This window comes from Oryx dammah, unplaced genomic scaffold (assembly GCF_014754425.2).
Source record: "Oryx dammah isolate SB20612 unplaced genomic scaffold, SCBI_Odam_1.1 HiC_scaffold_10, whole genome shotgun sequence".
Lineage (NCBI taxonomy): Eukaryota > Metazoa > Chordata > Mammalia > Artiodactyla > Bovidae > Oryx > Oryx dammah.
Window position 1 is genome coordinate 59781267 of NW_024070194.1, and position 24747 is coordinate 59806013.

The window sequence follows — 24747 nt, forward strand, 5'->3', positions numbered from 1 at the left end:
CAGAACCAATTAGAGAATGCTTACAGAAGCTTGCATGTCTTTGGGACAAAAGTAACTTCAACATGGCCTTATAATTTGAAAGCTGCTACAGAATAACAAATGAGAAACACCATTAGACAGTTCCTAAAGTGCTTGGATACTTTTCCCTTTTGAGATAGTGTCAAATCAAAGGGTTTGGACTTTTACTCTAAAGCCTTTAAAACAACTGATAGAGTCCAAGAGACCTTGGAGAAGAAAAAAAAGAAAGGAATGATTAAGTCCCTACAATAAGAAAACATTTGTATGGATTTAAAGCCTTGGAAAGATTGATGACAGGATAATGATTGATAAATCACTTTTAATTTAATACCCACTGTATTTCCTGAAAATAAATATTGTATCAAATAAAGGTAGAAGGAATCTTCTATTAGTAAAACCACCTTTGTTAAACTAATATACAGTAAAAATTACCTGACTTCAAAAAGTAATCAACCGTTTTTACTCCAATGATATTTATACAATATAGCATCATAACATTCATTAAAAATCAAGTTATATAAACTTGGTAGCATGTAAATAGTATATAGCGCTCCCTAAGAGACTATTTGCAAGGGTTTCTCAAACTATAATTACTATCTACTCTGCTATTAATTATTCATGCTGGAGCTGATGTATTCTTTTATTTCCCTGGATCACTAGAGGTAAGGGTGGGGAGGACGAGAAGTGAGGAGGAGGGAGAAGGAAAGACGAGGAAGTAGGGAAGGGGGAGGGGGAGGGAGAAAGAAAGACAATGATGATAATGGGTTAAAGAAATTTGAGGTAAAAAGAGAATGTCATTCATAGGTTAAAATTACATATACGTAAATAATCTGTATTTAGACAAGTCAAAACTGGAAATGGAGTTGTGTTTTCTCACCAGAAAGTCAAAGAATCACAGAGTTGTTACACAGGAAAAGACCTTAGCACATTATCAGTTTTACCATCTACCATGCTTTGCCAAGGAATAGACTCAACATTGGAGAAGTAATAGAAATCTATTAAATCATTGCTTTGATCTAGAAAGTCTTATAAAAATGGAAATCTTAGAAATCTTAATCTTAGAAATCAACTTCCCTCAATGAGTTTGTAGAGAAAAAACATGTAAACATAATCAAATCAACATAAATTCACTTTTGTAAAATTTATAAATCAAATAAATGACTCACTCGATAGCTTTCAGAGTCCCTCAAACTGTGCAGTTCAAATAGATTTCCTGTCCCATTATACTATCTAAAGTTGTTGTAACATGTGTTTTCCTATTTGTTACTTTATTGTTTTCCTTCAAATTTAAGAGTAATTTAACTTAATGTTCATTTTAATTTGAATTATTATCTTTTCTGTGTATTTCCCTCAACTCAAGTTAATTCTGAGAGCTGCTTTCAAGAAGTTAGATGTTTTCCTAATAGGGAGTATGCTGGGAAACATTTTTCTTTCTTTGAAATTCTAAAATTATTTTTAAAACCCATCCTACTTTATATTCATGTTTAATGAACCATTTTAGTAACTTTTTTTCAGAAATCTTCATTTTTTTAATACAAGATTTTAAAATGTTTAATTTGGGGAATCTTATGGTCATTTTCCTTTCAAGGAACAAACATAAGACATAACTAAAAGATCAGACAGACTTGGAGTTAGGAGAGGTCACTCGTCACTCATGCTTCAGGAATGACTTTGGAGAGGCATTCCTTTTACATTTTTTTAGGCTCAATTTTTAATTTAAAATGGACTAAAGTTCTCTCTGGCCAATTTCACTTCCAAAGTCCTATTATTTAACTCCTATTCCACAAGAAAAGTCAATAGAAATGTAGATAGCAACAATCAGACATTTGTTTTACAAAAAACTTTGTACCCATAGAGAACTTCCTTTAAATTTTATCATTGATTTTTAGAGACAAGGGTAATTTGTTTTCAAACCAGTCACCCTCAATTCTTCTGATAAACTTATTTCTTGACTCAGAAAAATAATATTGTTGGACTTCCCTGGTGGTCCAGTCAGTGGTTAAGAAACTGCCCTGCAGTGCAGGAGGCAAAGGTTCCATCCCTGGTCCAGGAAGATAACATATATCTTGGAACAACTAAGCCCATGCACCGCAACTAGTGAGCCCATCAGCTGCAAGTGCTGAAGCCCAAGTGCCCGAGAGCCCACGCGCCACAGCTGGGCTTGCCTCCACCCGCAGCAACTAAAGGAAGTCTGAGAGCAGCAGCAAAGACCAGCACAGACAAAAATCAATCAATCAATCAAGCGTACCAAAAAAAAAAAAAGATATGGTCCGCAATAAAAATTAAAACATTTAAAATTACATATTATGAGTTAAAAATCTAACAAATCTTCATTAAAATGGTGAAGAATTAAGCACTTACTTTCACTTGAAGATCCTCAGAACTTTCGGTTGACATGTACAAAGAGAGCAGGACAGGCAGAGTGTTTGTGACAGCGACGGCCCGTGCGTGCTCAGGAGTGTGTCTCCCAATGTGTCCCAAGGCCCAGGCGGCGGCAGCCTTAATATGGTCTTCTGGTTCTTCTGACAAGCAGAGGGACAACTGGGGCACACCCTGCAGTGTGGATCAAAAGAGCAAGAGTTACGAACCTAGAGCAGGATTAAAGGGTCTTCCATGTCTCTCAGACATTAGAAGAATCATTTCAGTCTTGATCCTTTTTTTCCTTTAAACTGTTCAATAAATGAGCACTTCACAGGGGCCGTCATTTTTCAAGTCAATAAAACGACTAGAACTAATTTACCTTAATTAGCTGTAACAATACAACTAAACTAAGTATTTCTACTAGCGTTTGCTCTCCAAACAGAGGCATTTAACCAAAAAACAGATGCCACAGGCTAGTATTTAGGCAAAGCCAGATACCACTGTGACAAATTAAAAATGCATAGGAGTTTAAAATCATTTGCTTTCCTTCTAAACTAAAAAAGTTAATTTAGAATCTTTTAAAAAATTAACTTTTCACCAAGAGATCCAAAAAAAAAAAAAAAAATACCTACTATAGACCCAAAATCAAATGAATAATATGAGCAAGAAGCCTATTTAAGTAAATTTTAGGTAAAATATATTCACTAAAATCTTTCCTGAGATAGTGAATTTCCATTACTTTTGGTCAACATTTACACAATAGTTTTGCCCAATTTAATCTGACTGAATGTCAAAGAAGGGATGAGTACTTTTATCACACTGATGGCATGTGCTTGTATTTTGTACTTCAATTGTAGCTAAATAAAACAGAATTAACTAAAGGGCCTCAAATGCATCACAGCTTATATACCCAAAGAAGAGTCAAATAACCAAATCAAATTATAATTCATTCTGTATAGGCCTAACTTTCTAACTTGAGACTAAACTAAATTATCTAACGCCAATACTAAATTATCACCTTAAATTCAGTACCACAAAAACCACTATCACATGATCATCCTACCACAAGCAAAGGCCAAATGATCGTCTATAGTTTTTTTCCCTCCATCTTTATATTTCTTTTTTTTTTAATTTTTTGGCCACACCACTCAGCATGTGGGATCTTAGTTCCTCAACCAGGGATCAAATCCAAATCCCCATGCATTGGAAGCAAGGAGGGTTAAACAATGGACCACCATGGAAGTCTCTAAATTTGGCTATTAAGACCAATTTCCAGAAGAGATCTGCCATATTACTTCTTTGACTTCTTTCTTACAACTAAAAATGTGTGTCAGCCCATACAAAAAAAAAAAAAGGTCAGAATCTTTTCTATCTTCAGAATGAGGCAACTTTCCAGAAAGTCCATATATCTGAGACATACCAAGAATGAAGAAGCAGGAGGAAAAGAAGACAGTCCCCAAAATGATGACTTACTAGCCATGGCTGTTATGAACAGCAAATGAGACAAGAAGCGTGACAGTGCTTTGAACGTTAGAAAGTATTATTTAGATGGGAGGTATTGTCAGTCCTGACAGTACTACAGAGAACCAGAAAGAATGACGCAGTGCTGTGTGATCAGCCTCAAACTGCTGCTGCCCCCACCTTGATTTTCAATTAAATGAAAGACAACCAGGTGTGAGAGGCCAGCAGCCCCAGACCAAAGAGGGGGAGCACCTCCTGGATAGTCTGGGGCAGAAACATAGGAAGCAAAAGCAATTGCGGCTTCTTTCCTCATCCTTCCTATGTGTGGACTTTCTGACAATCCACACAAGAACCGAGAATCAAAAATTCCAATAATATCCCCACTGTGACCCTTCAGGAAGCAGCACTACTGCCCCAGTCACTATCAGAGTCTTTGGTAATAGAAGAACAAAAGGAAAAGCTCAGGATAAAGAGGGAGTGAAGTAAAGTATTATCAAGGAATAGGTAGAAAATAAAGATCTGAGGCTCCTTTTTATTCTGAGGATTAGCAAAGGATAAAAAAAAAATCCACACTTCTGTTTAACATACAGCAGCGGGTTTTCCATGCCGATAAGAAACCTGCACCCTAGAGGGTTGCCAGAGACACTGGGAGCACACAGCCTTTGAAGCGTGCTTCAGGAGATCAGTATTTACTCATTCAACAAATATTTTTTGAGCACCTACTACGAGCCAGGGTTACTCAATCTGGTAGGTTAATACCAAGTTGTAAACTGAGATAAGGCCAAATCCCTCAAGCAAGCAAACAGAAACACTGCTATCCGACATGTGCCCATGCACTCTGAATTGCCCACATCTAAGAAGAGAAATTAGCTTCTGGAAGCTAAAGGAGAGAGAGCCATCCGTACAAGATGATACAAATGACCATTGGGTATGTTAGCTGTCTTTAATCAAAGTATGCTTTACAAGATACAAAATACACATTACTTAGATACAGATAATACTAATACTCAGAGGTGCTGACATTTTATTAATATTAAACACTGAGTAAAACTTCAAACTTCCTGCCAAGTCAACCTTACTTTAGCATTGCTCTGGCAAACTTACTAGTAAGCCTGGAAAAAAGCTGGTAATTCTTTGTCTCTGATCAGTTATATTGTACACTCTGTGGGAAAGTATTAATCTCTGGTCTGTCTTAGAGGATATCGCTGCAAAAATCAGGGGGAAAGGAAGCAAGGACAAACCTTGGAAATGATGACTGCCATTGCCAGGTTCTCAGAATGAGCTGCCACGTAGCCGAGCAGCATGATGCCTGGCAGCCTTATGTTCCCTTTGCAGGACCCGATGCAGTCGATCACGGCAGCAACTCCCCCAGCGTTCACTATCAGCTGAGAAAGCTAAGAGAAAAGAGAGAGAGTTACATTATCACGGCCCTAAAGTATGGGATGATTTTTTTTTTAATTATTATTTTTAAAAAATATTTTATAGAGGATATTTTGGTTTTATTATTAGCAGTATTAGTTGACTGTACTGGGTCTTCATTGCAGCATGCAGGCCCAACAGCATGTGGGATCTCAGTTTCCCCATCAGGGACCGAACCTGTGTCCCCTGTATTGAAAGGTGGATTCTCAATCATTGGACCATGAAGGAAGTCCAGTATAAGACTACTTTTGAATATTACGTTCAGTTCAGTTCAGTTCAGTTTAGTCGCGGAGTCGTGTCCGACTCTTTGCCACCCCATGAACCACAGTACACCAGGCCTCCCTGTCCATCACCAACTCCTGGAGTTCACCCAAACCCATGTCCATTGAGTAGGTGATGCCATCCAACCATCTCATCCTCTGTCGTCCCATTCTCCTCCTGCCCTCAATCTCTCCCAGCATCAGAGTCTTTTCCAATGAGTCAGCTCTTCACATGAGGTGGCCAAAGTATTGGACTTTCAGCTTCAGCATCAGTCCTTCCAATGAACACCCAGGACTGATCTTTTTTAGGATGGACTGGTTGGATCTCCTTGCAGTCCAAGGGACTCTCAAGAGTCTTCTCCAGCACCACAGTTCAAAACCATCAATCCTTCGGCGCTCAGCTTTCTTTATAGTCCAACTCTCATATCCATATATGACCACTGGAAAAACCATAGCCTTGACTAGATGGACCTTTGTTGACAAGGTGATGTCTCTGCTTTTCACTATGCTGTCTAGGTTGGTCATAACTTTCCTTCCAAGGAGTAAGCATCTTTTAATTTCATGGCTGCAATCACCATCTGAAGTGATTTTGGAACCCAGAATAATAAAGTCAGCCACTGTTTTCACTGTTTCCCCATCTATTTGCCATGAAGTGATGGGACCAGATGCCAAGATCTTTGTTTTCTGAATGTTGAGCTTTAAGCCAACTTTTTCACTCTCCTCTTTCACTTTCATCAAGAGGCTGTTTAGTTCCTCTTCACTTTCTGCCATAAGGATGGTGTCATCTGCATATTTGAGGATATTGATATTTCTTCCGGCAAACTTTATTCCAGCTTGTGCTTCTTCCAGCCCAGCGTTTCTCATGATGTACTCTGCATAGAAGTTAAATAAGCAGGGTGACAATATACAGCCTTGACGTACTCCTTTTCCTATTTGGAACCAATCTGTTGTTCCATGTCCAGTTCCAACTGTGGCTTCCTGACCTGCATACAGGTTTCTCAAGAGGTAGGTCAGGTGGTCTGGTATTCCCATCTCTTTAAGAATTTTCCACAGTTTATTGTGATCCACAGAGTCAAAGGCTTTGGCATAGTCAATAAAGCAGAAATCAATGCTTTTCTGGAACTCTCTTGCTTTTTTGATGATCCAGCAGATGTTGGCAATTTGATCTCTGGTTCTTCTGCCTTTCTTAAAACCAGCTTGAACATCTGGCAGTTCACGGTTCACGTATTGCTGAAGCCTGGCTTGGAGAATTTTAAGCATTACTTTACTAGCATTTGAGATGAGTGCAATTGTGTGGTAGTTTGAGCATTCTTTGGCATTGCCTTTCTTTGGGATTGGAATGAAAACTGACCTTTTCCAGTCCTGTGGCCACTGCTGAGTTTTCCACATTTGCTGGCATATTGAGTGCAGCACTTTCACAGCATCATCTTGTGAAATAGCTCAACTGGAATTCCATCACCTCCACTAGCTTTGTTTGTATTGATGCTTTCTAAGGCCCACTTGACTTCACATTCCAGGATGTCTGTTAACATTATGTTAGCATTGCAAATTTTAAAATTTCAGACCTAAAAAATGGTGGTTCAGTGGTAAAGAATGCATCTGCCAACGCAGGGGACTTAGGTTCAATCCCTGGGTCAGGAAAATCCCCTGGAAAAGGAAATGGCAACCCACTCCAGTATTTTTGCCTGGGAAAACCCATGGACAGAGGATCCTGGCAGGCTACAGTCCATGGGGTTGCAAAAGAGTTGGACACAACTTAAGGACTAAACAACACAATCTGAAATATCATTCCAAAGTATTACATTTATCAAAGAAATATACAAGGATAACAATCCTGCTATTTCTAATTACAGAATATGCTCACTGTGAGCCTCTCTGCTGTTCAATTTTTCTTACATGACTTTTATCCTTATCGTAATAGATGTCAAAGTTCCTCACATAAACACTAAACCTAGGGCTAGTTCATAACTCGCTAACTGCTGAAACCGCTCCCCACCCCCTCCACACAATGCGTTGAGTATGAAGCAGATTAATCACTCAATACTGAAAGATGAGGTCAAACTTGAAATGTTCTAGCCTCATTATCTGTCCTTTGCTAGCAATGATCACTAGCTGTTGGCACTCCAATCTTGAAAAATCTCAATCAGATAAAGATGTTGGGTGAAATAAAGAATAAATACTGAAGAGTTTGGTGAAATGAAATTGATTCATGAAAATATGCACAGAAAAAGACCAACTTCAGAATCTACCCAGGTTCACTTCATCTCTATTCTTTTCCCATCTAAGAACCCAGAGCAGGAACCACTGTGTATGAGCGGCTGAGCAGGGAGTTGGTGATCTCTCCCAACCTGGAGGGGCACTATCTCTCACTACACCCAGATGACCTAGAGTGACAGGACAACAAAGGTCCACAGTCCCTACAACTTAGAAATGGAAAGCAGACAATGATTAATGATTAAAAATTGAGATTTCAGACTCAAACTCCATTGCTACAACCCAGTGGTTCTCAAGTGGGGGCACTTTTGTCCCCTTGGAGACAGTTGGTTATACATGGGGACATTTTTGATTGTCACAACTTAGGGGAGGGGTGCTACTAGCATCTAGTGGGCAGAGGCCAGAGATGCTGCTGAACATTCACCCTACAGTATACAGACAGCCCCCCCACCCTACAACAAGGATCATCTTGTCCAAAATGTCCACTGTGCTAAGGGTGAGAAACCCTCACAACACGTGACACCACCTGGGGCCCTGTCAACAAATTGATGTTCTGCTTAATAACTAAAACTAACAGCATGTGGTTATATTTTGAAGCTGATTTCTTTTCCCCTTGTTTTACCTCGGGTGTATGTTTTGCAATCTCTCTAATTAAAGTAGAAGCGTTTTTCTTCACGTATTCATCTTTGTCCTTCAGACAGGTAAGTACCACTGGAAAAATTTCTGCTTCGACCACCATTTCTGCCAGATCCACAGAATGTTTCGCAATCTGACTGAGAGCTGAAAGGACCTGACGCTGTTCAACAAAAACCAAACCCAAACGTTACACAAGGTCCACTGTGGAGTTCAGATGTAATTTAAATAGCTTTGTACACATTCAAATTCCTTTATAAAGAGGAAGAAATAATCAAAAATCCAACATAAGCTAAGAGTCTTGAAGTATTCACCTCCTACTCTAATACCTAAATACTCAATTTCTTAAATTTCCTAATTTCCAAGTTGAACATCTTAGTTCACACTATTGACTATTTAAATATTTACTTATTGAGGCTGGTCAAAGAATATGACCTTTGGGTGAATATTATTTCTTAATTATGTACTACATAAATCATTAGTTTATGATAAGTACAGTAATGTAATACAAACATGATCAAGCAGAACTTTGGGCATGTGGCTGTTATCGTTTTAAAGAATTTTACATTGTCTAATTAACATTGACAATCTTAAAATCTTATAGAACATAACTATTATAATATAAAAGTATAATTGGTGACTATTAACTGAAAATTAAATTTTAGAAAGCTCGAAAAACTAATATGGCCATTTTCATAGGAAACGTAAATATAATAGTGGGCTAGAAAACCTTTAGGTCCCTTCTAACCCTGAGGTTTAATCGTGACATGATTCCTTACTTTATTAATTCTGACGTTCCTTCTAGTTTTCAGCATTGCATGTACTTTTCCCCAGTCACATCTTGATTGTCCAGTCCTTACAGCATAGTTTCCACATACGAAAGGACCCAAATACATGATATACCCAGACCTGTTTTGCACGATAATTTACTAATATCTAAAAATGTATACTATCCATCTGCACACATATCATTTCCATTTTATTAGATTATCGGAATCCTGGTTTGTTTGTTTCTCAATTTTATTTTTAAATACCTTCAGTTTAGCGTCAGGGTTCAGGATCATCTGGGCTAAGTGAGCAATCACTCCTGCATCCACCACTGTCTGTGCTAACTCTGGAGAATGCTTTGCGATATCACTGAGGGCTGAAACAGCAATCCTTTTCAAAGCAATTTCTGGCTCCTGGATACAGAGCACTAAAAGAGGAACAGCTCCCGCATCCACCACAGCTTGTGACAGCTCTGTGGGTCCAAGAAAAGTAATTAAGTGAGTATGGGTGACTGACCCTTGTACAAGCCACTTTTCGCCCTGACAGATACAGCAAAGCGAAAAGGGGAGGGTGTACTTCACTGTCTCGACATCTGCATTTCAAATCAGCCTTCCTGGTTTCATGAACCATGTGGGCCAATCGCGAGCTGAAAAGAATACAGGTCAATAGATGGACCTCCATTTACATGAACACATTTGAGGTAGATTAGGCTGAAATGGCTTGTTATTCTTTTTTTTTTTTTTTTTAAGAGAGTAAGCAGATGTCAGCTGTTTAAGCTCTGACAATTCTGCACTTCTCAATAGGCAAGCATTTTATGCATGGTTTACAATAACAGAGAAAATTAAAGTACCAAAAATTTACCAACCACACTAATTAGGCAGTATTTTGTGCTATTTACATGAGTAAACATTAACATGAATCTCGTGCCAGTAATGTCGATTTTTAAATTCCTTTCATCTTATTGTACTTTTAAAAGATTTTTAAAAACTTTGTACACAAAAGGTGCATTTTTGTTCTACATACAAAAACATTTTTAAAAATGAGAACTATAACCAAACAACAGGATTTAACATATATAAATTTTAACATCAAAGAAATTAATCATAAGCATTTGATAAGTCAGAAATAATATCTTTCAAATATACATGTTGATTTACTTGTGTGTCCAAGAATAACAGCTATAAAAAAAACACAGTTTTTAAATTACAGAGAATGTGAGGCAAACAGGCAGACCCATATATGTGTAAAAAATGTCTTTTCAGAAGCATAAAATATACTACGTAGTTACAGATCCTACTCTTGTGTTCATGGACTCTCTTACTAAATCACATACACCCATTTCTACAACCTCTTCCTTTCAAACTATGTTCTCATTTTCTCAGATGTGTAGCAGCTTGACAATTTATATCTTTTTTGTTATTTTAAAAAATTTTACTGGAGTATAGTTGCTTTACAATGTTGCATTAGTTTCTGCTGTACAGCAAAGTGAATCAGTTATACATATATATCCCCTCTTTTTTAGATTTCTTTCCCATTTAGGTCACCACACAGCAGAATGTAAATTGGTACAGCCACTATGGAGAACAGTATGGAGAGGCCTCAAAAAACTAAAAACAGAATTATCACATGACCCAGCAATTCCACTCCTGGACAATTTATGTCAACAGCCAAATTATCAATTCAGCATATCACTTAGTCTTTAAAGAAGAGTCTTTAATTTTTCAAACAACTGGTAATATCACATTTACTGAAAGGAAATAATGTTAGAAAATGAAGGTTAGTGTCCAACACTTGTTTTCCTTCAATTATTATAATTATCTGAGAAGTCCCATATTGTATAAACGATTCATTCATTCTTTCATTAAACAAGTATTAATGGAAGGTTATTATGTGCCAGAATCACTCAATGCTGGTGCAAATGATACACTTCTACAAATTAACATTACACTGATTAGCAAATATGTTTCAATTTAAAAATCCAGTGTGAAATATGAAATACAATGGGAAGTTAATATGTAATCTCAAGAACCAGAGGCAGATAAGAGGAAAATGTTTTTTAAAAAAAAAGGTGGGGAGGGGACTCTCTTGGTGGTCCAGTGGTTAAGACTCTGCTTTTACTACAGGGAGCATGAGTTCAATCCCTGTTCAGGGAAATAAGATCCCACATACTGCACAGTATGCCCAAAAATTAAAAATAAAAAATAATTTTTTAATTAAAAAAAAAAAGACAACAGCAGCAACTGACTGGAATATCCACCTCAAATCAATAGAAGACATTCCTCGGAAACCTCTTTGAGATTCTATTGCCATTCCCTGAAGACCAACAATATAGCAGGTAAAGCAGGTGTTCACTCTTTCTTCCCAGGGGAAAAGGGAAGAAAACATAAGGGTGTGATATCATGCAATTTCCAGATATAATTTTTATATTCTACTTTAATAATTAGCATGTTAATTTAATTCAATTAAATTATACAGGTGTGGTATAGTTGTTGCTGTTGTTCAGTCGCCCCATTGTGTCTGACTCTATGTGACCCCATGGACTGCAGCATGCCAGACCTCCCTGTTGTATGGTAACATCAACTTTATATAGTCATATACAAGGGTGCCTGGAATCTATATATCCAGGTGACCCTTGAACAACACTGGATTTGATCCAGGTGGGTCCACTTGTAGGCGGGCTTTTTCAATGATAAACTCTGCAGTACTTCACCATCAGTGGTTGATTGGATTCAGAATCTCAGACATGCAGGAAGTGATAATATGAGGGCTGACTATAAATTATACTCAGATTTTCCATTTCAGGGAGGGTCAGCACCTCTAACTCCCACATCATTCAAGGTCAACTCTACTGGGCTACATATTTTGAGAAAGCATAAGGATTACTTCATCTATGTATGTATTTTCATTTTTACACACTGTTTCTAAGAGTAAAGAATATACAGTGAACAATTAAAAGTACTATTAATGAAAACAAAGTTCTTTAAAACAAACATTATCGTTGTAACTCCCATATATTTTATTCTTTCGTGAGTAATTGAGTACCATTATCCTCCTTTCCCTGAACTCTGTTATGAAAGAAACCCCAGTTTTTCTGGCTTGTTACCCATTCCCATCTAAAGCTGATTTCCATTCTTTCTGAAATAGTGATGCTAAATGAGGGGAAGGATGGGGAGGGCACCAAAGAAAGGCTTGCCTGAAGGGAATGAAGCTTCTAGGGACCTGGAAGGGGCCTAGCAATCAATGCTGTACTTGAGTTTCATATACTTTACCTCCCCAGTTTACATGGTCCTTCCAAACCTGGCTCTGCTCTTAGATGGCACACATTGTTATTAATAAACAATATTGTTCAACCTCTTTCATACATATACTGGGTACAAGACATATATACAGGTAAGAGTACATATACACATTACATTAGAATAATGCAAGCCATACTACTGGGTTGGCCAAAAGGTTCATTTGAGTTTTTCCATAAGATATTATGGATGTTTTGGAAAAACCCAAATGAACCTTTTGGCCAATCCAATATATTACACAAACCACAGGCTAACTATTTCATCCTGCCTCCACCGCTCTTTTTTCCTGTGGTATACCTTTCTTCTCCTCCATACCATTGCTTCCTCTGGTATTTCTGTACCAGTTGCAGTTGGCTTCTTGTCAGTCAGGGCATGGGCTTGTGAACCAATCCTGGCAAATGGGACCTGGGTAGAAGTCAGCTGGAAGCATCTGTGAGAGATTTTCCTCTGTAATAAACAGAGATACACAGGAGGAAACACCACCTCATCTGTGCTGGACATGGGCACATCTGCCTGCAAATGACATCTGGGAACTCCTACATCCATCTTGCAACTGTAATAGGAGAAATCGCCAATATGCTGAGGATGGCTGAGTACAAAAATAAGAAACATCTGGGTCCCCCGTGACACTGTTTAGCTGCATAACCAACCTTGGAATGGCCCTGACTCTGAATTTTGTGTCATGTGAAATGAAAAACATCCTCAGGCTTAAGCCATGTGTGGTTGATAGTCTGACTTACAGCCCCAGCCATACTGATATGATTCTGTCCTCTCTCAGGCTTGGTGTATGCACATATTTTGCTCTCTTTTCTGGTCATTTAGTGTTCATTACATGCTTACTGTGTGCCAGAAACTTGGTTAGTTAGATCTTGGGGAAGCCAAATAGAGTAAAACATTGTTCTGTCCTGGTGGACTTTGCTAAAGGTGAATGTATGAACAGACCGCAGTGCAGAGTGGGGCTTGGAGTCAAGTACGTGGAGTGTTTGGGGACATATACACAGGGTGCAGTTTCAGGCAGGACTTCCCATTTTCCTTCCATCTCCCCTTTTCTTCTTCCCTATACTTTTCTATTCTTAAAAAAAAAAAAAAAAAGCAGGAATAACCAAAACCCTTATAAAAATCTGGTATACTTAAAAGTTAATACCCATAGAGGACTTCCCTGGTGGTCCAGTGGCTAAGACTCTGTGCTCCCAACCCAGGGGACCGGGTTCAGTCCCTGGTCAGGGAACTCAATCCCATAAGCTGCAACTAAAAGATCCTGCTTGTGGCAACTAAGACTCAACACAACCAAATAAATAAATACATTTTTTAAAGTTACTCCCCATAGGAGAAATTTCACAGAATTCATTTTAACTCTAATTTGGAAATGAGTTTGGGTTAGTTAATTATTACACTTTGGAAATCAAAGATTGATATTCATAAAAGTTTTGACCAGGGGAAAAAACAAGCCAAGAAATTTATCTTCAGTGTGGGAAAATATCTTAACCTCCTTGTAAATTTTAAATGAATCTTCAAAAAGTGAATTTTTAACAACTATATCTTCTTTTATGCAAGAACATGTGACATAATCATATACTGTTAGGTAACCAGCAAGATTAGAAGTAGTTATGCCAAAAAAAAACAACAACAACAGAGAAAAAAGGTTTTCTGTTGTACCAACATATTAATAGGATTTCAGTGAGGTTTATGGCACTATTGGTGATATATTTTCTTCTCTAGTTGCCAAATTTTCTTCAATGTAATTATTTTTAAAAAATAAAAGAAATATGAACATGTCTTTGACTATACACATAGCTACTGCTGGGGTAACTATACTAACATTATTATTATAAAGAAAAATAAATATAAATACTTTAGCTTACTTCTTAATATGGAAGAAAGCTTCTTATTTTTAAAAATGGTGGGAATGTATATCTCCTTTAAACAAATTAGGAAAGAATGCATAATTATTCTTTGAAAAATTACAAATATAATCTAGAAATACTATTCACTTTTTCACACTTTCCTTCTTGTCTTAATTCATGCCTTTGTTACAATTAAAATATTACATTTTTTAAATGCTAAATGTTATTCATTTTAAACAATTTTTTAGGCTTCAAATTGTCAGTGGAAATAAAGCTATCCAATAGCACCTTCCTTATTCATAAATAATAATTAAAACCATTGATTGCATGCATGTAGACAACTGATATACAGTCCTCAATTGACGGTCAGCTATCTTCAGCCAAGGAATAACTAGTTCTCTTCGGCCTCCTCAATACCTCATTGCTGAGTGAAGGAAATGAAGCAGCCATCTCTATGGAACTGTGACAAGCTCAGTATGACTTTAGATTTAATTTTTTAAACAAAAAGAGACACAGATAAAAGGGGGGACATTTGAGATCAACGACATTCATAAGATTACTAGTATCTAAAGCTGGATGAATCAAATATTATAAATGACTTTATGCTGACTAGACAGGAAAAACACAGACAGGAAAGTCCATCAGTGTATAATAGGTACAGGTAAAACCAGGTGCATCAGGCAAAAGTGATTTTGCTTAACAGTGCTCATCATGGTCTTAGGGCTTCTCTGGCGGCTCAGTGGTAAAGAATTTGCCTGCCAAGGCAGGAGCTGTAGCTTCAGTCCCTGGGTTGGGAAGATCCCCTGGAGAAGGAAACGGCAACCCACTCCAGTATTCTTGCCTGGGAAAACCCATGGACAGAGGAGTCTGGTAGACTACAGTCCATGGGGTCACAAAAGAGTTGGACACGACTAAACAACCACCATGGCCTTCACCCCTCTTAATTGTTACAGCTCAATGTAACAATCAGCAGTGGTAAAGACGGGGCCCAGGCAAGTAATTAAAATAAGTGAAGCCAGAGGAACAATAACCGAGTGGGGAGCATGCTGCTGCTAAGTCACTTCAGTCGTGTCCGACTCTGTGTGATCCCATAGACAGCAGCCCACCAGGCTCCCCCGTCCCGGGGATTCTCCAGGCAAGAACACTGGAGTGGGTTGCCATTTCCTTCTCCAATGCATGAAAGTGAAAAGTAAAAGTGAAGTCGCTCAGTCATGTCCAACTGTTCGAGACCCCATGGACTACAGCCTACCAGGCTCCCCCATCCGTGGGATTTTCCAGGCAAGAGTACTGGAGTGGGGTGCCATTGCCTTCTCCGTGGAGAGCATAGTAAACTGGAAAAACACATACACCAGATACAAGGAGCACCAACTACTCAGCTTCTTCAGCCCAGCGCTGCCTCATGGGAATGCAGATCTAACCGCGGTCAGATCCTTGGATTTTTCCAGAGAAGCCAGACATCTGATTGCCTTATTTTTAAGTTTTGGAAACTTTAAAAAACAAAACAAAACAAAAACACACTGTGTAAGACAACACGCATGCGTGCGTGCTAAATCACTTCAGTCGTGTCTGACTCTTTTGCAACCTCCATGGACTGTAGCCCACCAGGCTCCTCTATCCATGGGATTCTCCAGGCAAAAATACTGGAGTGGGTTGTCATGCCCCGCCCCAGGAGATCTTCCCAACCCAGGGATCGAACCCACTTCTCTTATGTCTCCTGCATTGGCAGATGGGTTCTTTACCACTAGTGCCACCTGGGAAGCCCCTTAAAACAACACAGTGAGGGCCAAATAAAGTATGTTCATCATTTTACAATCTTAGGCTTCTGAAATGAGCTGTGGGGACTTTCTGGATGTGAAAAAGGTGTAGTTCTCTCTACTTTTGATTCTTGAAGACATGTTGTGAAGAACCACTATTGTGGTTAAATAGGAAAATTCAGAGGTGAATTCCAAGAAACTGACAAAAACCTGAAAACTGGCCTATAAAAAAAGGATTAATCTAAACATATATTATGATACTCAGCTAATTTCCCTGCTCACAATGGCAATGTAGGAGGGAAGAATTTGAGCAAAATTAAGTGATCCATCATGAGAACTCACAAAAAGGACTCAAAATGAAGAGGTTCTCCAAAAAGAAAAAAGAAAGGAAAAAATATGTATATATATTTAGTACACTAATTCAAAAGTAATTAGGCAACTCAAACACCTCAGGGACTCTAATTTCTTTTAACTTTATTGCTATGTATTTTTCCAAACACTGCTTGTAACTCACCATTTTTAAACTGAAAAAAATGTTATGTTTTACAGTATTTGCTTCATTAAAAATAAAATTATGAATCATTATTTCTTTGCATTTAGTTTGCCCTATTTATCAGTTTAAAAGATAGGCTGGTTTTGCATCTGGCTGTAAAACACGTAACTGTATTACTTCAAAACCTTTTTGAAATAAAGCAGGTTAAAAAAAAGATTTAAGATTTGGCTACAACTTATGATGTTAATCTTACATTATCAAGCCATTCAACCAAGTTTTTCATGATTTGGTGAAATCACAGTCAAAACAAATACGGAGTTGCAATCACCAAAGTTGGTTATATGCTGACCATTGGTGGCTCAGACTGTAAAGAATGACTGCAGTGCAGGAGCCCTAGGTTCAATCCCTGGGTTGGGAAGACCCACTGGAGGAGGGCATGGCCACCCACTCCAGTAGAGGAACCTGATGGGCTACAATCCGTGGCGTCGCAAAGAGTCAGACGTGACTGAGCAACTAAGCACAGCACAGAGTCAGACGTGACTGAGCAACTAAGCACAGCACAGCATACTCCAGTTTGACTTTAGAAATGTCACTTCCAAAGTAGAAGAATTTGTCTAGTTTTTGGTCTAACCTATTGTTTACAATGGGTTGTTACCTACTGCTATGTAACATCACACCAAACTCAGCTGCTTAAAACAGGAAACATGTATAGTCTTATTGTTTCTATAGGTCAGGAATCTGGGAGCAGCTCAGCTGGAGGTTCCGGCGGTGACCTCTCATGAGGTTGCAATCAAGCCATTAGCTAGGGCTGCAGGTATCGCAGGCTTGAGTGGGTCTACAGCATCTTTTCCCAGCACAGCCATGGGAATGTTGGAAGAAGGCATCAGTTCCTCCCTGTTTCTGGGTCTTTCCATAGGCTGCTCCCAATGAGGCTTCCCCAAGAGTGAGAGATCCAAAGGAGAGAACCCAAGACAAAAGCTGTAGTCTTTCATAATCTTAGCTCAGAAGGCACATACCATCACTTCTGCTGTATATCTTTGGTGCAACGTGGAAGCAGATTACACAGGGATGTGAAGAGGAGGAGGCAGACATGGAAGCCAGCTAGCAAGAAACCTTTATTCTACACCAATACGTCTGAGAGAGGCAACATTCTCCTGTAGTTTATAGTTAACTAGAGCTATAATTCTGAGTTGAGAAGTCAACAACTCCAATTGCAGGTGGGAGTGTGAAAAAGTAGAAGGAATTTGCATATTATTATGAAAAAAATCTAATTTATGATTTTTATTCATCCCCCACCCTCACAAATGCCGTTTTTCCTGCTCATCATTTCCATACCATTTCTCTCCACCCAATCTTCAGAACCATCCATCTAACCCTTACACATGGGTTGAGTGAGAGATTAAAGGTTAACGTACATCCATCCATACATAAATACATACATATGCTTTGAAGGTTAAATAATTCTAGCTCCTTTAAAAAGTCAAGTGAGTCAAATAAGCCATTGATCTGGAGTTAATGGGGCCTTAGTAAGAAATTACAATCAGTTGGAAAGATGGCACACGTATACAAGGCTCAAGCATTAAAAAAAACAGCTTCAAAATATGGAAAGGAAAAGTCAAGAAGTGGAGATGAGAGAAAAGAGAAGGTGGGAAAAAACAAAGACTTTGGTATGGCCTTAGAAGATAATAAGTAGCATAAGATATAAAGCAATTTTTAAAACCCCAATTTTAATGACTTTCAGTTTCATACTTATAACTACTCAACAGCTGAGACTAGGCTGAATGAAAGAAGGCAGACCTACAGAGAGGGTCTGGAGGGCTCTTGGGATAAAACAATAAATTATTTGGAATCAGCTTTTTACAAAATATGCTTTTTGTATCTAGAAATGTTTCCATTCATTTCCACTTGCTTTAGGGACTTCCCTGGCAATCCAGGTTAAGTTTAAGAGTCCATGTTTCCAACATAGGGGATGTGGATTCAATCCCTGGTCAGGGAACTAAAATTCCACATGCCATGTGGCACAGCACCCCCCCACAAAAAAAACACCCAAACAAAAAATACATTTCCACTTGCTTTATATAATATTGCAACCACAATTTAGTTTGACTCTACCTACAATCTGCAAAAACAAAACAAAACAATCAAGTGGATTTTAAGATGTTTAAAAAGATTTTATAAAACTTTGAACCTTCAAACTCATTGGCATTTGTTATTTGCTTCAGGCCCCTAGGAGCTCAGGCTAACAGAGGAGGCTAGACAGTAAAGGATCAGCTGTGCCCTGGTGGAATTCTCTATGAGAACACACAAAGGAGAGAGGAAACAGAAACGAAATACTGGATGGTTAGAAAGTGTACAGGACATTTTCATACAAGGGCTCCCTGGTCAGCAGTTCTTGGTGTGACTCCTGAGCGGTTCCTTGAAGTTACCCTTGGGCCTCCACTGTCCACTTTTATTCCTGAGGATGAGCTGCCCCAACAGTGTTAATAATTGCATAATATCCCACTGAGCAAATATGCTATAGTTTACTTAACCATCCCCCCCAACTCAGGACACTTCATTGTTTTGTGGGTTTGGGGTTTTGCATTATTAAGTACAGTGCTTTAAGATTATGTAGCCTGCCAGGCTCCTCTGTCCATGGGATTCTCCAGCCAAGAATACTGGAGTGGGTTACCATTTCCTTCTCCAGGGGATCTTCCCAACCCAGGGATCAAATCTGGGTCTCCCACATTGGAGGCAGACGCTTTAACCTCTGAGCCACCAGGGAAGCCCATTTAAGCACTGCTAATACCAACTGATCCAAACTCAGCGACTTAAAGCATCATTTTCTCTCTCACACTTTCTGTGGGTCAGAAATCCATGAGCAGTCTAGCTGGGTGGTTCAGGCTTGGAATTTCTCATGAAATTGCTACTACATTGTCTGTGGGGGCTGCAGTCATCTCTGAAGGCACAATTGGGGTAGTATCTGCTTCCAAGCTCACCTACATAGTTCTAGAAAGCTCCATTTCTTGCTGGCTGTCAAAGACCTTACAACACAGGCCTTTCCTTGGGCTACCTGAGGGTCCTCATGTCATAGCAGTGGCTTCCCTCCAGGCAAGTGATGAGAGACCCCCAAAACAGAATCATTGTAAAGGCTTGTAAAGCTGGTCACCCATGCTCAGAAGTGGCAGACCATTGTTTCTGCTGCAGTCTAGTGGTAACACAGATCAATCCTGCTGTGATATGGGAGGGACTGTACCAGGGTGAGAATGCCAGGATGTGGGATATTTGAGGGGATTCTTGGAGTCTAGCTACCATGAGTCCTATATTCATACATACACATTCCACACGTTAGACAAACATACACATTCGTATGTGTGTGCATGCATGTATGAATTTACTTAAGACAGATGCTCTGAGGAGGTGGTTCTGAGAAGAAGAATGGTGGCTTTTTAAAATTAATTATTTTAATTGGAGGATAATTATCATACAATATTGTGATGGTTTTTGCCATACATAACATGAGCAGGCCATAGGTATACATGTGTCCCCCCAGTCCTGAGTGCCCCCTCCCACCTCCCTTCCCACCCTATCCCTCTAGGTTGTCCCAGAGCACAGGCTTGAGCTGCCCTGCTCCACAGGTTCTTGGTATTTTTAGATTAAGCCACAGAAACTGATGTTTTTGTTAAGTCAAGACCAATCAAATATAGGTAATCTCATATAGGTCAAAGTAATAAGCACTGCAATACTGTTTTCCAAAGGGGATTATCAATATGGGGCCCCACTGACAGTGTGCAAGTCTGATAGTTTGGCCACTTATAAAGTATATTTCAGCCCTTACATTAGTAAGTGGTTGCTTGAAGTTGACTCATCATTTATTTCTCCCCAAATAGTACATTTAGTTCCATAGTCCTTAACTTACTACATATCACCATTCAGCTATACTGATTAATTTAAGCATATTAAGTGACTTTTTGAGGCCACAGCATAACCACTTCATTGCCTTTTAACAGAAAAACACATAGCACAGCACAGCAATTCTAAGTCAGTACTGTCAGATGTGAACATGAGCCACATATTTAAAATTTTCTAGTAGCTACACTTAAAAAGTAAAAAGAAATAGGTGAGATTAATTTTAATCATGGGATAGAGACGCAGATATAGAGAACAGATTTGTGTTCGTGGGTGGGGGTGGGGGGAAGGAGAGTGTGGGACTAATTGAGAGTGTAGCATTGACATATATACACTATCATGTGTGAAACAGATAGCTAGTGGGAAGCTGCTGTATAGAACAGGAAGCTCAGCTTGGTGTCTGTGATGACCTAGAAGGGTGGGATGGGGAGGTGATGGGAGGGAGACTCAAGAGGTAGGGGATATATGCATTGTTTTGTTGTATAGTTGCTAAGTCCTATTCAACTCTTTGCGACCCCATGGAGTATAGCTGACCAGGCTTCTCTGTCCATGGGATTTCCCAGGCAAGAATACTGCAGTGGGTTGATATTTCCTTTTCCAGGGCATCTTCCTGACCCAGGGATCAAATCTGCGTCTCCTGCATTGGCAGGAAGATTCTTTACCACTGAGACACCTGGGAAGCCTGCATATAAGTATACTTATAGCTGATTCATTGTTGTACAGCAGAAACTAATAAAACATTGTAAAGCAGTTATCCTCTAATTTAAAAATAAATTTAAAATAAAATTTTTAAATAATCACATTAACACAATATATCCAAAATACTATAATTTCAACATGTAATCAATATTTAAAAGTTTTAATGAGATACTTTACACTTTTTTCTTCACATCAAGTCTTGGATATCCAGTGTATATTTTGCACTTACAGCCTGTCTCAATTTAGCTGCTAAATTTTTACTGGAAATGCTCGATCTACAGTATTTAGATTCCAAAAAGTTTACAGTTGAAAAGGTAGATTCACGTATGAACATTGTTCCAGTCATGGCTAAAATTTTCCTAATTACCAGGAACTTGTTTTTATCCATTCCATATCCATTATCTTACATCTGCTAACCCCAAATTCCCACTCCATCCCTTTCCCAATCTTCTCCCTCTTAGCAACCATAAATCTGTTCTCCTTGTCCCTGAATCTATTTCTATTCCATAGATAGGTGAATTTATCTATTTCATAGACAGGTGTTTTGCCTATGATCTAAGAGTTTCATTTGTGTCATATTTTAGATTCCGCATATAAGTGATATTCTATGGTAGTTGTCTTTTTCTAACTTACTTCATTTAATAATCTCTAGGTCCATCATGCTATTGCAAATGGCATTATTTCATTCATTTTGATGGCTGAGCAGCATTCCATTAGATACATGTACTGCATCTTATTTATCAATTCATCTGTCAATGGACATTCGTTTCCACGTCTTGGCTATTGTGAATAACGCTGCCATGAACGGAGGGGTACATGTATCATTCTGAATTAGAGTTCTGTCTGGATATATGCCCAGGAAGGGAACTGCTGGATCATTCAGCAACTCTATTTTTATCTTTCTGAGGAACCTCCATACTGTTTCCCATAGTGGCTGTACCAAATTACATTCATACCAGCAGTATAGAAGGGTTCCCTCTTCTCCATACCCTCTCAAGCATTTTGTTATTTGTGACTTTTTGATAATTGCCATTCTGACTGATGTGAGGTAGTACCTCATTGTCATTTTGACTTGCATTTCTCTAAAAATTAGTGATATTGAGCATCTTTTTTATGTGTCTATTAGACATTTGTATTTCTTCTCTGCAGAAAGAAGACATTGAGGTCTTCTGCCCATGTTTTGATTGGTTGTTTCTGCTGTTGTTGAGTTATAGTTGTATGAGCTGTTTGTATGTTTTGGAAATTAAGCCCTTGTGAGTCACATTGTTTGCAAATATTTTCTTCCATTCTGTAAGTTGTCTTTTCATTTGGTCTGTGGTTTCCTTTGCTGTGCAAAAGCTTGTAAGTTTGATTAGGTCCCATTTTTTTGTTTTTGCTTTTATTTCTATTGCCTTGGGAGACTGAGTGAAGAAAACATTGGTGCAAGTTATATTAGAGCATGTTTGCCTATGATCTCTTCTAGGAGTTTCATGGTGTCATGTCTTAATGTTTGTCTTTAAGCCATTTTGAGTTTATTTTTGTGTATGGTGAGAGGGTATATTCTAACTTCACTGATTTACATATGGCTGACCCAACTTTCCTAACACCATTTGCTGAAGAGACTTTTTCTCATTGTATATCCTTGCCTCCTTTGTCAAAGATTAATTGATTGTAGGTGTGTGTGTTTATCATTATCAATGTCACTTTTTCCTTTTATATCTATGCCCAACAGAGTTCAGAGGTTATCTGGATATAACAACATTTTTAAAAACAAAGTAAAGATTCCCCTTTCTAGCACAGTAAAAAAACATAACTCACAATTTGTCTTTCACTTGAGCCAAAGTATAATCACCCAATGTATTATTCATATTCTTAAGACAATATTGTACCTTTTTGTTTGATATTTGGTCAGCTCTCTGGATGACTTCTATGCTCACTGTTTCAATTCTTCCATCTTAGATTATAAAGTCTTAAGGGTGAGATGTTAGCCAACTTATTTTACCTTGTACAGTAACAAAAGACATGGTAACATACACATAAATGCCTCAAATACTTTTTGATAATTACATTGATGATGATGATGGAGATAAACAAATTGCTTGCTAGCCTTATATATAATAAAGTTGTAGTTCTCAGTGACTTGGGGATCTGAGATTACAGAATTATATTTTATTGTTCCATATTCTGAATTCCAAAAAAAATGCAAAGAAAGCTTAGAATATTTTATTAATCAAAAGTCTGTACTTTAAAAATCACAAGAAATAAAAATACAGAAAAACTCACATATAATTTTTTACCAGCATACAAACTAACCCTAAAAGAGACTAACAAATTAGGTAACCACTGAGTAAAAGTTACAATTAAAAATGTTATTTTAGGGCTTCCCTGATGGCTCAATGGTGAAGAATCCACTTGCCAAAGCAGGAGACATGAGTTCAATCCCTGGTACAGGAATATCCCACATGCTGCCAAGCAACTAAGCTTGTGCATCACAACTATTGAGCTTATGCTCTGGAGTCTAGGAGCTACAACTGCTGAAGCTTGTGCTCCACAATGAGAGAAACCACCACAATGAGACACCCACACACTGCAGCTGCTGCTGCTGCTGCTAAGTCGCTTCAGTTGTGTCCGACTCTGTGCGACCCCAGAGATGGCAGCCCAGCAGGCTCCCCCGTCCCTGGGATTCTCCAGGCAAGAACACTGGAGTGGGTTGCCATTTCCTTCTCCAATGCATGAAAGTAAAAAGTCAAAGTGAAGTTGGTCAGTCATGTCTGACTCTTCACGACCCCATGGACTGCAGCCTACCAGGCTACTCCATCCATGGGATTTTGCAGGCAAGAGAACTGGAGTGGGGTGCCATTTCCTTCACACACTGCAGCTAGAGAATAGCTTCTGCTCTCCACAACTAGGGAAAAGCCTGTGCTACAATAAAGATCCAGCATAGCCAAAAATAAAGTAAATAATAAATAAATAAATAAATTTATTTTTTTAAATGTTACTTTAACACATTTGGTGTCTATGCCGAAAGAACACAGAAGAGACATTTATTTTCACTTTCATCTTTTTTTACCAACACCTAAATAAGGAGAAAAGTATTGGTAGAAATAAATGTTAGGATCAAAATTGGTATAATATATAATACATATAACCTCATATACATCATTTTCCTCTATGCTTATGTGTTCCTCAACCCCTCCAAGATAAAATAAGTTATAAAAAGATGGCACAGAAACCAACTTATTATCTACAGGTATCACTTAAGTCTTTAAGACTTTTAACAGAATTACTATCCTTTTGTCCCCTTCTCCACCTCCTTCCTTACTCTAATACCTACAGTACAGAATTCCTAATTATCTCAGATATTTGTCACTAACATGTAGATTTTTAAAAAATTAATTACTGCAACCTAAGCTTGTTCCACACGATATAGACTACTGGTATTTATATATGGGTGGCATGAGTGGCACAAGAAGAATATATGCAAAAATTCTGATTTTTAAAATTATTTTTTCTTTTTATCATTTCATCATTCTAAATGACACAGAAAAGAATCAGGCCAGTCAGCTCTGTCTGGATTCCTCCCTTACGTTATCTACTTGGTGAACAAGACACAGTCGACTCACTGTTTCTGTGGAATCCTAATTAGCTGAGCCCGCTAAG

General features: G+C 38.4%; 1 protein-coding gene across 2 annotated transcripts in view; it reads right to left on the reverse strand.

The window, feature by feature from the left end:
• Positions 1 to 24747, reverse strand: part of SPAG6 (sperm associated antigen 6) — a 58832-nt gene that overhangs the window by 13507 nt on the left and 20578 nt on the right. For both annotated transcript variants that reach the window (XM_040248581.1, XM_040248580.1), the window contains exons 5-8: positions 9401 to 9606; positions 8356 to 8529; positions 5082 to 5234; positions 2380 to 2571 (exon numbers count right to left, since the gene is read on the reverse strand). In XM_040248581.1, coding sequence (XP_040104515.1) covers positions 2380 to 2571; positions 5082 to 5234; positions 8356 to 8529; positions 9401 to 9606 — 725 coding nt within the window. The remainder of the gene's footprint in view (positions 1 to 2379; positions 2572 to 5081; positions 5235 to 8355; positions 8530 to 9400; positions 9607 to 24747) is intronic.